The sequence below is a fragment of the Loxodonta africana genome, chromosome X, assembly GCF_030014295.1.
Source record: "Loxodonta africana isolate mLoxAfr1 chromosome X, mLoxAfr1.hap2, whole genome shotgun sequence".
Classification (NCBI taxonomy): Eukaryota; Metazoa; Chordata; class Mammalia; order Proboscidea; family Elephantidae; genus Loxodonta; species Loxodonta africana.
The window spans coordinates 174,946,865-174,963,074 of NC_087369.1; the positions used below are offsets into that span (position 1 = coordinate 174,946,865).

At 51.4% G+C, this 16,210-nt stretch overlaps 1 protein-coding gene across 1 annotated transcript; it reads left to right on the forward strand.

Annotated features, from left to right (window-relative positions):
• The first annotated feature begins 528 nt into the window (after nt 1-528).
• GABRQ (gamma-aminobutyric acid type A receptor subunit theta) lies at nt 529-15,731 on the forward strand. The gene is made up of 9 exons (XM_003421225.3): nt 529-674; nt 2,670-2,758; nt 7,305-7,372; nt 10,375-10,595; nt 11,728-11,810; nt 12,372-12,509; nt 12,927-13,079; nt 13,984-14,240; nt 14,999-15,731. The coding sequence occupies exons 1-9, from the start codon at nt 529-531 to the stop codon at nt 15,719-15,721; spliced, it is 1,878 nt and encodes a 625-aa protein (XP_003421273.1). The 3' UTR covers nt 15,722-15,731.
• Nucleotides 15,732-16,210: the final 479 nt, after the last annotated feature.

Consider the following 16,210-nt stretch of genomic DNA (forward strand, 5'->3'; position numbering starts at 1 on the left):
TGGCCCTGTGCTCTGAATTTGTCATAAAACCCATTGGGGCTCCCGGCCCCCGCACCTGGAGGGAGCCACTTACTGGAGGCTCGAGGGTGCCTCCAGATCCCCAAAAGTGTCGAGTCTTTCAAAATGCAGAGTCTGCCAGGGCAGTCCAACTCTCGCACTCCCTTAACCACAAAAAAAAACAGACTCCCAAGCCCCAGCTAGACCAAGAGAAAAACCCCTTTGCCCTGGACCAGGGAGGCCAGGCGGCTGCGCGGCCTGGGAGGTGCGGAGGCCGCCAGCGCGCGGGTTCGTGTGGTCTCTCAGCCGGCGATTGGCGCGGCCGTCGGGGTGGGCGGGGCCGTCGGAGTGGGCGGAGCCTCCGCTCTCCCACTTATGCCCAGTCGCAGCCTGGCGCGGCCGCAGACGGAGCGCACCTCACCGCCGCCTCCGCGTGCTGCGGGTGCAGTTCTGCCGCTGCGCTGGGCCGGGCAGCCCCGCGCTGCCCCGCTTGCCCCGTCCCTCCCGGCTGTCCCCGCGAACGCTGCAGCCATGGGCATCCGCGGCATGCTGCGGGCCGCGGTGCTCCTGCTGCTCATCCGGACCTGGCTGGCGGAGGGAAGCGCCCCCAACCCCACCGCCAGGTTCCACTTCGGCCGCTCCACCGTTCCTGACGTCGTCCAGGACCTCTTCAACTGGTGAGCGGCCGGCGGCGGTCCCGTGGACGGAGCGGGCAGGGGGCCTCGGCCCAAACCTGCCTGCTGGCGCAGGAGGGGGAGGGGGACAGTGGGGTGGCCCTGGAGGCAGGGGCGAGGGGGGACAATGGGGGCGACCCTGGGCTCCACCGCCTGTCCTTGCGGCGCCTCCCAGCGCCCGTGTGTCCAGACCGCAGCCCCGGGGAAAGGCACCCCCCCCGGGGCTTCCACCTCTCCCCAGAGACTAAGGTCCCCGCAGCTCTTCCCAACCAAGTCCCTTGGCCCCTGCGTATGTGTGTGTTGGAGGGGGTGGGTATCGGCGAATGAGCCAGACACAAAACAGACACGAAAGACACCTGTTGGAGTCGGAATTTCAGCTTATTTCCCAGGGCGCGCGCAGGAGTGTGTGTGTGTGTCTGTGTCTGTGTGTCTGTGTGTGTGTGTGTGTTTTGAGGGGCTCGGGAACCCTTCCTGAAGCAGCAGATTGAAATCACGGACATAGCCTCCCCAAATCCCGGACAGCGCGGTCTGTGGCTGTATAATTGTGGGACCTGACCTGACTGCGCTGTCGTACTTACTCCTGTGAAAAGATGTGACGATCAAGGGTTTTTTGTGTTCCATTTCAAGTTTTTATGGGTCTGCGCATATCTGAAGCGATGTTAAACATTCAGGTATTGACATGTAGATCACAGAGAAATTGGTATTTGAGGTGGCTGCAGATCCTGAGCGCTGGCACATGGGTAATGTGTGGTTGGAAACAGGCGGGAATGTATTGCTTTAATTCGGGAATAATTCATGCGCACACTCTGGAATGTTGCAAAATGAAATATTATGATTAAAGATGATTGGGAATAATTTTTTAAATGGCAAACCAGAAATGAACATGTATCCAGGAAAAAAAATAAAGGTACTTGGGCAAGGTTCCAGCAGACAGCCCTGCAGTGCCCTTAACCCGTCATAGACTGCGCTAGGGAATACACACACACACAGAGGCATGCGCGCGCACACACACACACACACTGAGATTCGCAGGGACAAGCATTCCCTGGGCAACGCATGAAAGATCCTAAGAGTCACAGTGATGCCCAGGGCCTGTTCTCATTCACAATCCCCTTTTGAGGGAAAAAGCCCTGCTGAAGGGCTCGGGTGTCTTGGGTGAGCCCCTCAGAGACTTCTAGAAAGGCTGGCTGTCTGCAGGGCTGAGCTGTCTTCTTTTTTATGCTGGCCCAAGACACCTCCAGGCTGGAAGCACATGCTTAGCGAGAGAGATTCCTACTCCCAAAATGGCTGTCTTTTTGAGGGCAGCCCTGAGTCCCACAAATCAGAACTGGCATGGTTGGTTAAGAGTCATAAATGTCTGCCACATGAGCAAGGCTCTGTCCGCGTCTTGTGCCATACGCCCAGTCCTGAAAGCAGAGGTGTACAAAAGCAAGATTGACATGGACGGGACAACAAAATGCCCAGCCCAGGTAGGGGAAAGGTGACTGTGAGATGGAGAACGGAGGGCACTAAGAGTGGAAAATTCCTTTTCCTGGGGCCATCTGGTGCCCTTGGAAGGAGGACCCCCACCAATCTGGCAAGCTCTATCCATGCTGGTTGCAAGGTGGGGTGCCTCAGGGGGTTGAAGTGGTGCATTTTCCCCAGGGCTCCCCCTGCTTGCTCCCTCCCCTCCCACTTCCTCTCATTGCCTCTCCTCCCCCCCATCCTGCCTGGCAACAGGCTCTAGCCTTTGTGCCCCACCCTCTGGACGAAAGCTGCGGGGATGGGGGGGAGGGAGAGCAAGAGAGAGGGGAGGTGTCTGCGTCACACTGCGCTTCTGGCTGACTCACAGTGGGGAGGGAGAGGAGGGGGAGAGTGTACACGTATGACAGTACACGTCTGCGTGTGCACAGGGGGGAGGGAAGGCCCTGGCACATTGGTGGTCAGGGTGTTCTTTGCTGTCTGTTCTCTGAGGAGCAACGTGACATTTACCGATGACCAGTGACTTCTCTGTTTCAGCAAAAACTGTGCGAGTGAAGCCGTGGCTCACAAGGTTTTGGACAGGGTGCTGACGGGGTACGATGTACGTCTGAGACCAAATTTTGGAGGTAAGCTGCCTCCAGATACTTGAGGCCTTTGCGTTAGGTGGACTAGAGCTGAGACAACAAGCCAGCCCCACCCAGTAAGCTGACCAGTGGTGCTCCCCAGGCTCACCCTGGCCTCTCCAGACCTCACCTTCCCCCCCCGCACAGCCCCAGCCCCCAGGCCTTTGGCTCTGCCTCTGGTATTTCTCCCACTTCTCTGCATTCATTTGCAAGGGGCCTCCTGCCCCCTCCACACTCCCCTGTGAGAGCAGCAAGCCTGAAGCTGGAGCCCTAGTGTGGCTGGAGAAGCACTACCCACAGAAATGAGTGTGCAGGACGCAGGACCTGGACGCTGGGTGGCCCAGGGTAGCGTTTTCTGCTCCTCCCATCATGCTCTACAGGGAGGCCACACGTTCTTCTACTGGAGCATACATTCTTTGCACCCCTATGCACTCACCTCATTCGGCTAGTTCGAAACTGAGTTGGGGGGGCAGGTTGGGGGAACCTCCCATCTCTGACACCCAAGCCTGCAGCCCCCACCAAGTTTCATCCGCTTTACCTTCTGGAAACATCCCAAGTCTGTTCTCAACTCTCCCTTGCTCAGCAGCCCCCAGATGAGGCCTCAGTGGCCTTGTTCCTGAATGACTGCAACAACCTCCCAACCCACCTAACTCCACAAAACAGGAGTAGTATCTCTGGCCCAGGGGCCATCCAGGCAAGCGGGACAAAGGGCAGGTAAAAGAAAAGGTGCATTAAATAGAGGTTTGTCACATTCTGTCTGGAAGGAAACGGGGAAGAGTGAAAGGTGGCACCAGACTTCAGGCAAGGGTGATCTGGGTGCCCACTCTGAAGGATTAATGGTACTAACGGTCACCTTTGTGTATATGAATAGAGGACTTGAAGACAAAATGCCTCCAAGCTAAATGGTACCCGCTGTGACAATTGAGCCAGTAGGGTAGACCAGTGGGGACGCCACTTGGCCTGGGGTGCCCCCTTGAAAACCAAGGCCACTGCTCTGGGTCCCTGAGCTTTGGAAGTAGGATCTGGGAGTAGACTGGTGTCTCCCCGTAGCTCTGTTACTCCTTCTGGAGTGTGAGGGCAGAAGAGCAGTGCCAGGTGCCAAGGTGAGTGCATACCTGGGGCTGGGAAGCTGGGGGCAGGGCGGCAGAGAGGGCAGGCACTTTCAATAACCTTACACACAGGGCTTCCGACAGGTTCGATCTGGTTTGATCCCCTGCTGAGAATTTGCATCCCCCCCCAATATTCTGAAACTACATTTTAACAAGACCCCCAGGTGATTCTTACGTATAATAAATTTGGAGAGCCACTGCTCTACTAGTGGTTCTGGAAATTGGTCCCTAGCCAGCAGCATTAACATTACCTGAGAACTTGTTAGAAACGCAAATTCTCAGGAGGGGTTCCAACCTGAATGAACAGATTCAAAGCCTCGCTTACACCACAGGGCATCAGGGGCTCTTCTGGGCTTTTGGATCCCTTGCGCCAAGCACAGGTGGTGCCAAGAGAGGAGCTACTTCATTTTCTCCTCTCCTCCTCGTGCCCCAGGCTTCTCATCACCACCTTTCAAGCAAACTGATTTGAGTCCACTATGGGGTCACTCTGATTCAGAATCAACTTGATGGCAACGGGTTTGGTGTTTCGTCTGATGCCTAAGTAGAGCCCTAGTGGTGCAGTGGTTAAGTGCTCAGCTGCCAATCGAGAGGTCAGCAGTTTGAACCCACCAGCCGCTCTGTGGGAGAAAGACATGGCAATCTGCTTCCATAAAGATTAAAAAAAAACCAAGCCTTGGAAACCCTATGGGGCAGTTCTACTCTGTTCTATAGGGTCGCTATGAGCTTTGGTTTGGGGACGGCTTAGTTGGGGGGAAGGTTACATTAAGCTGTGTGGGCACGGAGACCTGGGATGTGTGCAAAAAGATGGGTCCCTGGGTCGATTTGACCCAACAGTAGGTGAAGGTGGAAGGCTAAGGACAACGCAGCACCTTCTAGCATTCAGACAGGAGGGGGCAGTGCAGACACTCAGTGGCAGGCTCCTGTACTTTTAGAAGGGGGCGGGGACAGTAGATGGGTCAGCTGCCCTCCGAAGGGAGCAGGGAGCAGGTGTGGGGGCAGCAGAGAGCAGAACTGAGCCTCATGGTACTAAGTCTCTGTCCTTGGAGGTAGCGCCCCCACCTGGTCAGCCACTGCAGCATACCCAAGAGAGGAAGCCCAGCCCAGGGGAGCAGACCTGGGAGTGAGCTCCTGTTGACGGTGGAGGCAATGTTGATGTTGCTGGGGCTGTTTAGCCAGGAGCAAAGAGGGCTTGGGTAGGGATTTACATCGGGATTCTGGAAGAAAGGGAGACTAGGGATTAAGGCAGAAACATGCAGAGTTTCCCTGTCGATTACCTGTTGAATCTAGGGTCTCCAGGATACCCCTGGGAGGGCTAGGGTGAGGAGGAGTGTGACTCTGGGGTGGGAGGAGTGCCTGCCTGCCTAGCACAGCTTCCGGCCTCTGAAGGCATGTGGGGGGCCCAGAAGGCAGTAATAAAGAACTATGTTTCCAGAAAGCCCTGTCGCTACCTAGCACTTTGCTGGGGATAGTTCACCATAGCCTGAATGCTGGGGTCTGGGCTGAGCTTTATCCCAGCTGTCATTCAGATGCTCAGTCCCAGTAGTAGTCACTCTCACAAACACACAAATTCTCTCACACATAGGCATAATCACTTACACTCACATTTATCCACAGGGTAACACACTCATACACACAAACATGCTCACACACAAATTTCACTTATACACATGAACATGCTTACACATTCAGACACAGGAACATACACATTAATGCGTGCACACACACGTGCCCACACATTCACTCAGACACAAACATGCTCACACATTCCCTTGTACATACATACACTCACATGCTCACACATCAACTTAGACATAGGAACATACTCACACTTTAACATGCACACATATTCACTTACACATGGACACACTCAAACACGAGCATACACATTAACCTGCCCACACATAAACAAGCACACACATTCACCCATACGAACAAACTCACAAACACAGAAATGGCCACACGTACACACTCGGACGTTCACTCACACACATTAACGTGCCCACACACAAGCACGCTCACATATTCATTCACACACATGCATGTTCACACACACATTCATTCTAGCATGCTCACACCTTCAGCCACACACAGCAACACCCACATTAACATGCCCACACAGTCACACAGACATGCTTACACATGAATATACTCACACATTGGCATGCTTACACGTTCGTTCACACACATTCACTCACACATACACTCAAATGCACGCACACACACACATTCACTCGCCCATACTGACATGCTCACACATGAACAGCCTCATGCCTTCACTTACACGAGTACGCTTACATGCATGCCCATGCTCACACATATGCATGTAAACATACACAACACTCTCACTCACAAACATGCACATTGTCTAACACACACGCTCACACGTTTGCTCACACACAGCCACGTGCATTCGCGCTCACGAACGTTCCCAGTGTGCTCACACACGAACATGCTCACACATACACTCACATTAACACTCTCACACACACAAATATGCTCATGGATTCACTCGTGCACACATACACTGGTACATTTAACCACACGCCCACAGACATGCTCACACATGAACTTAAACACATGAGCGTGCTCACATGCACTCAAACCTGTACACAAGGGCACACACATGAATATGCTCACATGCGCACGCACATATTAGCATACACATACGCATGAACACATTGACTCCCACAGACACACTTGCATATACTAACACACAGAGACACAAGTTCAGCCACTTGATCACATTCACTCACAAACAAGCTCACTCACAGAGACTCAGAAATTCACTGCAACTCATCCAGGAACACACACACACACACACACACACTCATTCATACACACAAACATGCTCACATCCACTCACAGTCCAAACAAGCTCACATGAACAAGCTCTTACACATGAACGTGCTCACAGTCACTCACACACGAGCATGCAAACATCCACCAACACACACATCCACTCGTACACACCATATATCTTGGCTCTTGTTTCTGATCTCATTCATTCTTCAGTTGATCAGGAAAATGTTTTTAAAAAGAGTGCTTCATCCCCTCTATCTTCCTCTTATCTCATCTCGACCCCTTCCTGTCATCCAAAGAGTTTGAATCCCCCCACTCCCAAATTTTAGTGCAGTAGCAAGAGCCCTGACCTGAGGCATAGGAGTCGGTTTTGGACACCTGCAGCCGCTATTTAAGTGACTTGAATGAGTCCCTTCCCATCTCCAGGCCTCGGTCTCCCCATCCGTAAAGCGATGGAGTAGGGATAGCGCGCAGCGTTTCTGTGACTTAGATGGACTTCTTGTGGTTAGGTCACATGCTTGGAGATGCCACTGCAGGCTGAGCAATGTTCACTTGTGGGAGTCCCTGTCTAACTCCTTCATTGTATGCAAGGGGAGTTTGAGGCCTGAGGGCACGTGTAACAGTGTCTTCCTATATTGTAGGTGACCCCGTGCCCGTGGGCATATCCATCTACATCTCCAGTATTGAACAGATCTCAGAAATTAATATGGTAAGTGTTTTCAGCTCCAGCAATGGGGCTGGGGCCAGGGGACAAGGATCAGGCTCATAAGCCATCGCCAGTTGTTCTGACCTGCAACAGAGGTGATGTCAAAGAACACAGTAGGTTTTGGAAACTATAGCCACCTGGAATAAAAATCATTCACTGAACCCCCATTTCACACCATATATAAAATCTCAGGCCCAGGTGGATTGTAGAGTTAAAGGTGAAAGGCTTCTAAAATGAAGCTTTTATAAGATAATATATAGGTAAGGATTTCTTTAAAAAGACACAAAAAACACAGACCATAAAAATAAATACTAGTGCTTAACCACTGCACCACCAGGGCTCCTTAAACAAGGTGTGCATGGGCTTAATTGTGTTTGCTTACTAAATTGTAACACAATTTCACATGCGTTTCACCACAGAGTTGTGCAGTGCAGATTAGGAAGTAAGGCCATGCCTACCTTGCTTATTGGGCAATCTGTCCCTGATATGGGGTCGCTGTGAGTCAAAAACCAACTTAACAGCACTCAACAACGATGCAATATTAATTGTAAGCTGATTGAGATAGATTAAAAATGCCTATTATAATCCCTAGATCAACCACTAAAAATATGCAAAGCACCATAGCTAAGAAGAATTAAAAAATATTAAATTAATCCAAAAAATGCAAGAAAGGAGGGACCAAGGAACAGAAATCATATCAGACACATAGAAAACAAACAAAAAATGAGACCTAAAGCTAACCATGTCAATAATCACTTCAAATGTAAATGGACTAAACAGTTCAATTAAACAGAATAGACATTTCAAACTAGATTTAAAAAGTATAATCCAACTATATGTTGTCAACAAGAGACATATTTTAAATGCAAAGACCCATACAGATTGAAAGTAAAAGGATGGTAGAAGAAAATACCATGTAAACACTAATCATAAGAAACTTCGAGTGACTAGATTAATAATATCACCCAAAATAGGCTTCATCCAACTCTGCAGACAGGGATTGGACTGGACTAGAAGATAGAAATTGATACTGGTGAAGAACGAGCTTCTTGGCTCAAGTAGACACTTGAGACTATGTTGGCATCTCCTGCCTGGAGGGGAGATGAGAGGGCAGAGGGGGCCAGAAGCTGGCCACATGGACACGGGGAGAGAGGATGGAGGGAAGACGGACACAAGGAGAGAGGATGGAGGGAAGACGGACACAAGGAGAGAGGATGGAGGGAAGACGGACACAAGGAGAGAGGATGGAGGGAAGATGGACACAAGGAGAGAGGATGGAGGGAAGACGGACACAAGGAGAGAGGATGGAGGGAAGACGGACACAAGGAGAGAGGATGGAGGGAAGACGGACACAAGGAGAGAGGATGGAGAGAAGACGGACACAAGGAGAGAGGATGAAAGGAAGAACTATGCTCTCTCATTAGAGGGAGAGCAATTAGGAGTATATAGCAAGGCGTATGTAAATATTTGTATGAGAGACTGATTTGATTTGTAAACTTGCACTTAAAGCACAATAAATTGTTTTAAAAAGCCTTCAAAAAATAAATAAATGCTGATAACTTCAGCTGAAAAGGGAAATTCTGTTTAGCCCAAACTGCTGGAACTTCTGTTTCACAAAACCAACAAGCCCGCTTATAACAAGTTATAAGTCTGAAAGGGTGGGAAGTCAGAGTCAAGTAGACTGAGCGATTTGCAACACAAAGGGCTGACACTCAATACACAGAGTTCCCGAATTAATAAGAATCTAACAATCTGATAGAAAAATGATCAGGAAATTTGAACAAACGCTTAATTTTTGTGAAGAAAACCAATTAGCAGATAAATATAAAAAGACAGTCGGCCTTATTAGTGAGCAGTGAAATGCAAAATAAAACCAGGAGGAGATTCCATCACAGGCCTAATGTTGGTGAGGCTGGAACAACGGGAACCCTCACCCACTCTTTCTTGGCTGCGCTTGGCCATTTCCATGTCAATTGAAATTTTAGAATCATCTTGGATCTTTTACTTTGGCGTTTTTATTTCATCATAGTTTGGGTGTGTATGGTATGTTCACACAATAATATGCTTGATATGTTCACATCTAACATATATACATAACATAAGGTCACCGTGAGTCAAGCCAAATCAGTGACAATGTTCATATAAGGGAATATTACTCAACAATGCAAGTGAACAAGCTATAATTACATCAACCTGAATGAATCTCACAAAACAGTGTTGAAATGAAAGAAGCAAATTACAAACACAATATGATCCACTCAGAAAAAAACCAAAAGCAGGTCTAACTATGTATGACTATATACACATGTAACTATATATGTAAGCGATATATTTGTTTAGAATAGCCTTGGTGGTACAGTTGGTTAAGCACTCGGCTGCTAACTGAAAAGTTGGCAGTTTGAACCCACCAGCTGCTCTGCGGGAGAAAAGACCTGGCAATCTGTTCCTATAAAGGTTACAGCCTAGGAAACCCTATGGGGCAGCTCTACGCTGTCACATAGGGTTGCGTTGAGTCAGAATCCACTCAACAGCACACAGCAACAGAAATACATATGTAGACAAAACGAATAAAAAAAAAACTAACCCTGTTGCCACTGAGTGGATTCCAACTCATAGTGACCCTATAGGACAGAGCAGAACTGCCCTGTAGGGTTTCCAAGGAGCGGCTGGTGGATTTGAACTGCCGACCTTTTGATGAGCAGCCAAGTTCTTAACCACTGTGCCACCCGGGCAGGAGCAAGGGAGTTATGAAACCTAGACTGATGGTTACTAATGAGAAATGTGGGAAATGTGCTCTAGAAGGAAGACATTGGGGCTTGAAAGTTGTTTCTTAACCTGAATATTATTTACACAAGGTTCACTTTCTTATTCTTCCTTGCAAGTACATATGTTTCATGCACTCTTCCATATTATATCTCGCATGTGCGCACACACACACACACACGCACCAGGGTGGAGCGCTGAAGGACCTAACTTACGCCTTGTGTTTATTTTTCCCTCCCCAGGACTATACAATCACAATGTTTTTTCATCAGACCTGGAAAGACCCACGCTTAGCCTACCACGAGACCAACCTGAACCTGACTCTAGACTATCGGATGCTCAACAAGCTGTGGGTCCCTGACTGCTACTTCCTGAATAGCACGGACACTTTTGCGCATGATGTGACTGTGGAAAAGCGCGTGTTTCAGCTTCAGCCCGATGGAACGGTCCGGTATGGCATCCGGTGAGTCCCCCGAGGGGCCTGGTGCTGAGGTGCCATGTGTTTCCTGCTTGCCACTGAGCCTCCCATGAATACCTACTACAGAACACACAGAGAAGCCCTTTGCTTTCCAAATCTATCATGCCCTGCCCCCTCACTTCTACCCAGCAGCCAAAGCAATCCTACCCAGTACTCCACGGCCGTCCTCAGCTGTGCTGTTCCTTCTGTCTGGAATGGCCTTTCCCCCCTTTCCATGACTCTAAACCTGCCCATTCTTCCCACCCTAACCCAAATGTCCTCTTTTACAAGAAGTCCTCCTTGATTCCCTCAGCTGGAGGAGGGCCACTCTTCCTGTTTTTGCAGGTCATATCTCTGAGTTTCTCTTCCTCTGGGGACCTGGTCCTGTCCCTTTGTCTCTCTCTTCTTTCTCCATCCACTTTCCCGTGGACTGAGCCACGGGAGTCAGAGAACAACAAAGTTTGCAGGGAGCAGGTCCTCCATCACACTTGTTTCATTTAAAAGAGGCTTACCACCCTGGGGAGAATTCGTAGAAAGGAGAGAAACAGACACACACACACACCTTTTAGCCACCGTACAAAATGATAATTGCTTCAAGGGTTGAGATGGGCTGGGCTGGGGTGAGGTGCTGGGCCAGGTGGGGAAGGGTGGGTCAGAGCCTCCAGCTGAGCCTGCAGAGAGCTTTTGTAAGCCCCTCTTCCCACTGGCCACTTCTCCCACTTTCCCAGCTCCTCCAAGGCCCCTCTTGGGTCAGCACCAGCCCCCTGTCTGTGTTTGCATTCAGTTTCCTCCAGGGCCCTTCCAGTCTGATGCCCTATGGGTTTCTGCTCTTGGTTTCTGTCCTACCAAGTCTCTTGGTTTCTTTGTCATATACAGATTCCCTCTCTCCTTGCACATCTGCAACTCATCTTTCCCCTGGGAAGGAAGGAAGAGAGGGAGGGGAAGAAAGAGGAAAAGAAGAAAGGGAGGGAGGGAGGGAGAGCCTAGCTCAGCCCTAGGGGACCCGGTATGGGAAGATGTGGCAAGTCCGTCCCTGGCATAGCGCCCCCTCCCCAGCCCTGCAGTTTCCTCCTGAAAGGCTGCCTGCCCGGGCTTGACTCACCATTCCCTCCCTTTTCCTTTCCCCATGCCTTCACAGACTCACCACCACAGCAGCTTGTTCCCTGGACCTGCAGAAATTTCCTCTGGACAAGCAGGCCTGCAAGCTGGAAATTGAGAGCTGTACGTACATCTGCTGTGGCCCCTTCTTCCCAGCCTGAGCTGGTGGAGATGAGGGAGCCAGAGGCCAGGTCCATACTGAGGGGACCTTGTGGCCCCTTCCCCCTTCCTCCTCCCTCTCTCCTTATATTTCCCTCTCTCTCAATATACAGATATGGTATAGAGAGAGATGGATATCTATATATATAGATATATATCAGAGAGAGACAGAGAAAGATGGCAGCTGGGAGCAGGTGCCCCTTGAGGGCATAAATAGGCCTATGGAAAATTGTCCCTTGTAATTGGGAAATTGTACCCAAGCCAGTGGGCTCGAGCACATAGCATCCCTTTGCTGTGCTTTTCTTCTTAGCTAAGAAGCTCCAAACTGAGCATTCTCTTTCCAGGTACTCTCCCCCCACTCCCCTGTGTTCACCCTCGGTTGGCCCTCCATAATCCCTGCTGAGTGTCCCCAGCTTCCCAGAGTGCAGGTCCCTCCTGTCCTCTGGCTGCACAGACTGCTTGGGGGGTAAAGTGGCCTGTGCCAGTCTCCTGAGACTGACTCACTCTCTGCTCCCCTCCCCCGAGATGGCTACACGGTTGAGGACGTCATCTTATTCTGGGAAGACGATGGGAACGCCATCCACGGGACCGAGGATCTGCACGTCCCTCAGTTCAGCTTCCTGGGGAAGACGATTACCAGCACGGAGGTGTACTTCTACACAGGTGGGTCTGGCCTGCCCTCGCTCTCGTCTCTCCTGGCCTCTGCCTTTGGCCCCCCACCCTCTGCTGCCTCCCCACCCATTTCCTTCTGGACTCCAGTGCCTTCCAGGCTCCCCTTCCTTCCTCACTCTCTCCACGGCCAAACTGTGAATCCTCAAACCCTGTAGAGTGACATAGTCCTAGCCAAGTGCTTCCACACCCATTTCCTCATTTGCTTTAAATCCTACGCCAGATCTACTGTGCCATGTGGGCCTCCTGGGCCATGCATCATCCCTGGCCTGCTGGTGTAGCTTTTGGGGTTAGGTCTGCCCACAGTGGGGCCTCTGGGTGGAGCGTGAGAGACTGGACAGCCCAGCACTCTCCCGCCACTCTGCAGAGCCTGCCACCCTCCCCCCTGACAGTGCTGTGTCTCTTTGTCAGGCTCTTACATGCGCCTGATCCTGAGGTTCGAGGTCCAAAGGGAAGTCAGCAGCTTCCTTGTTCAGGTCTATTGGCCCACTGTCCTCACCACTGTTCTCTCCTGGATGTCGTTTTGGATGAACTGCGATTCCGCTGCTGCCAGGGTAACAGTTGGTAGGTCCTGTTCCTGCCCTGAGAGGGCACTTCGGTCATTTTACGCAAAAAAAAAAAAAAATCGAATTGGGGCGGAGTCCCTGGAGCAGTATGTGACTGCATGACAAGGATGGGGCCGGGCCACGAGGCATCTGGGCAGCTGCTCAGCAACCCACCCCAGCCCCCAGCGAGAACCTGGCGATTGAGACAGGTGTGAAAAAGACATTAGGGCTTTGGCAGATTGGCCCCAGGTACCAGAATTCATCAGTTACGGAATACACAGATGGATGGATAAGCTGTCACATTGGATCAGAGATGCAATACAACAAACATTGCTTAAGCTGCGGGTCACAGGGGTCAGCCCTGCCAGGCAACAGAGGGCTTCTGGAAGAGTTGCCTTTGAGGAATAGCTGGAGGCACAGGGGTCCCCAAATAGGGCTAAATCACAGAGTTCTGGGGAGAGTAGCAGAAATCTTTAAATCCAGCCTAGGAAGTGTTGAGAAGACCCTGAAATTGAAATTCCAGTTTAAGCAGCAGGGAGCCGTCAAAGGTGTTTGAGCAGTACCAAGGAACACATACGTCCTGGACTAAATCTCTATATTTGGGTAGTATTTTATGGTCACCATACCTGCTGAGGGGTTTTTAAAGGAAGGTCTGTGTACTGGGAGGCAGAAGGAGAATGGGCCATCATAGGGCAAAATGAGGTGGAAGTCAGGTCAAACCATGTCTGGAGATTTTCGACATGATGCTAAGAGCGAAGGGAAGCCATCGAAACATTGACACGTTGTCGGCTGCATTTAAAGATGGAGGAGGAGGGGCTGGGAGAGGACTTCAGAAAAGACCCCACCCCAGAGATGGCCTGAGGCTCCTGTAACTGTGAGGTGTGGGCCCAGAGAAAGCTAACCCTGTGCCTTGTTGTTTACAGGCTTGACTTCAATGCTCATCCTGACCACCATCAGCTCACATGTGCGCAATAAGCTGCCCCAAGTTCCCTGTGTCAAGGCCATCGACATCTATATCATTGTGTGCTTCTTCTTCGTCTTCTTTTCCTTGATGGAGTACGTCTACATCAACTACCTTTTCTACAGCCGAGGACCTCGGCACCATCATAGACGACGCAGGCGAGCCCGGAGAGTTATCAGTCGCTTCCGCTACTGGGAAGTGGTGGTGGAAGAAGTGCAGGTTTGGCTTTTGGACAGACAGCTAGCTTCTCCTGAGTGCCTTTGAGCCAAACCCAGCACATGACCCTTTCACATTTCCTAGCGTACACACACAGATAGCAGAGAATAGGACTGTTTGTCATCTCTCCCTTCTAGGTGAAGGGACTGAACACAGGAGGTAGTCACTGTGCAAGCTCACAGAGCTAGGAAGTGGCAGAGCTAGGTTTTCCTAGACCTTTGGACTTCAAACTTGGTCCACTTGGCACACTGTGGGTGGGAAGGGACAAGGGCACAGGGAGAAGAATGGGGGGCCCAGGGAGGCTGAAAGGAAGAGGCAGATACCAGCGAGGCTGGACTGCCTACCTGTGTCCTTGGCAGTTCAGACTCCCAAGGCCACGCGGAGACTTTGGCTGTGGGCGGTACATCCATGTCCAACACCCCCACCTGCCTGAGCTCTTCAGCAATGGGTGCACTACACCACACTCCAGAGGGGGTAGGCTATTCCCCGGGAGACACTGGCTGGGTAGCCGCCATGGCCTTCCGTTGCACGCTAACCACCTTCTGGTTCTGTTCCTCAGCCCCCTGAGCATCAGAGACCCCAGGATATGGTTGAGTTTGTCGAAGAGACCAACAACAACACTGCAAGTTCCAAGGCAACCCAGGAGCTTAGACCAGAGGCAGATGGTGAAGGCCCTCTCCCCACCCCACCCCCACCCCTACCCTGTGCATGTCCATGTAAGCAGTTTGAACTTGATAGACCTATCCGTTTTTTCCTTAGAGGGAGACCAGATTAGTATTGAAGACGACATCGACTCTCTTCTCTCCATCCCAGCGCTGGCCCGCCTGGCAAGCCCTGAGAGCTTCAGCTCTTTGACCTCCACCCCAGAGCGAGCCCGGCTGGCCACCTCGGAAAGCCTCAGCTCCCTCTGCTCTGGGTCCAGCCAGGCTTCTGGGGAAAGCCTGAGCCAGCTCTCCTCCACCTCGGCACAGGCCCTGCTGTTCTACGGTATTATGTCTGAGATCCGCAAGCGCGCTGAGGCCCGTGAACGTGCTGAGGCTGGTGGCCGGGGAGACCTCGAGGAGAATGCAAGCTTGGATGAGAGCCATGGCCATAGCCCTGGCAGGCTGCCTCTGCTCAACCGTGGCCAGAGGTGCGTGCGACAAGCGAGCTGGGACCTGGATGACATCTGTAGCTTGCTTGATGATGCCCGTGTTGAGAGTGGCTGCCCTGGCCTTGAGGAGAATCCTGAGGGTGATGCTGACAGCACCTGGAGCCTGGAGGAGGAGGGGGAGGAAGTCCTGATCTGTGTCCGAGAGGAGGACAGTGGCTCTGAGTCTGATGACAGCCTTCCCCCTAGTCCGGGGTGCTCCTTCAGCCAAGGGCTTTCCTCTAAGCTCTTTAGCCCTGACTACGTCCCTAAGGTTGACAGGTGGTCCCGCGTCCTCTTCCCTCTGGCCTTTGGGCTGTTCAACATTGCTTACTGGGCATACCATATCAACTAGTCCCACAGCGCCTGGCACCACAGGAACCGTAGTACCCTGCTCCCAGCATGGTTCGTTTAGGTTCCACTGTCCCTTCTTTTCTTAGTTCCAACCATTTCCTCTGCTGTTACATGGGCAGTTGAGCAGCCCACCCTTCTCTACAAGTGCAGGGAGTGGAGAGTAGTTGGCAGGAAGGGGAGGGAGTGAGGAGGAGCTGGGGACAGATTGCACACTGATTTTCCTTTTCTGCCAGAAAAGCTCCCCCTTGCAAAGATTTCTACAGCCAGTAAGCATAGAAAAGCCCTTGGAAATGTTCAGAGGACAGACAGGAGCCAGGTTGGCAGGCAGAGGAAGGATCTGAAACATTTCTGGGGGTGCCTCTGTCCCGTGTGGTGTCTAACTGTCTTTTTCATTACTTTTCTTCCTCTGTGTTTTCCCCCTAGGCACTCCAGCCCTTGTGCACTCCCTGCTCAGGGCTTTATGGGAGAAGTCAGGCTGGGTTGGGCTAGG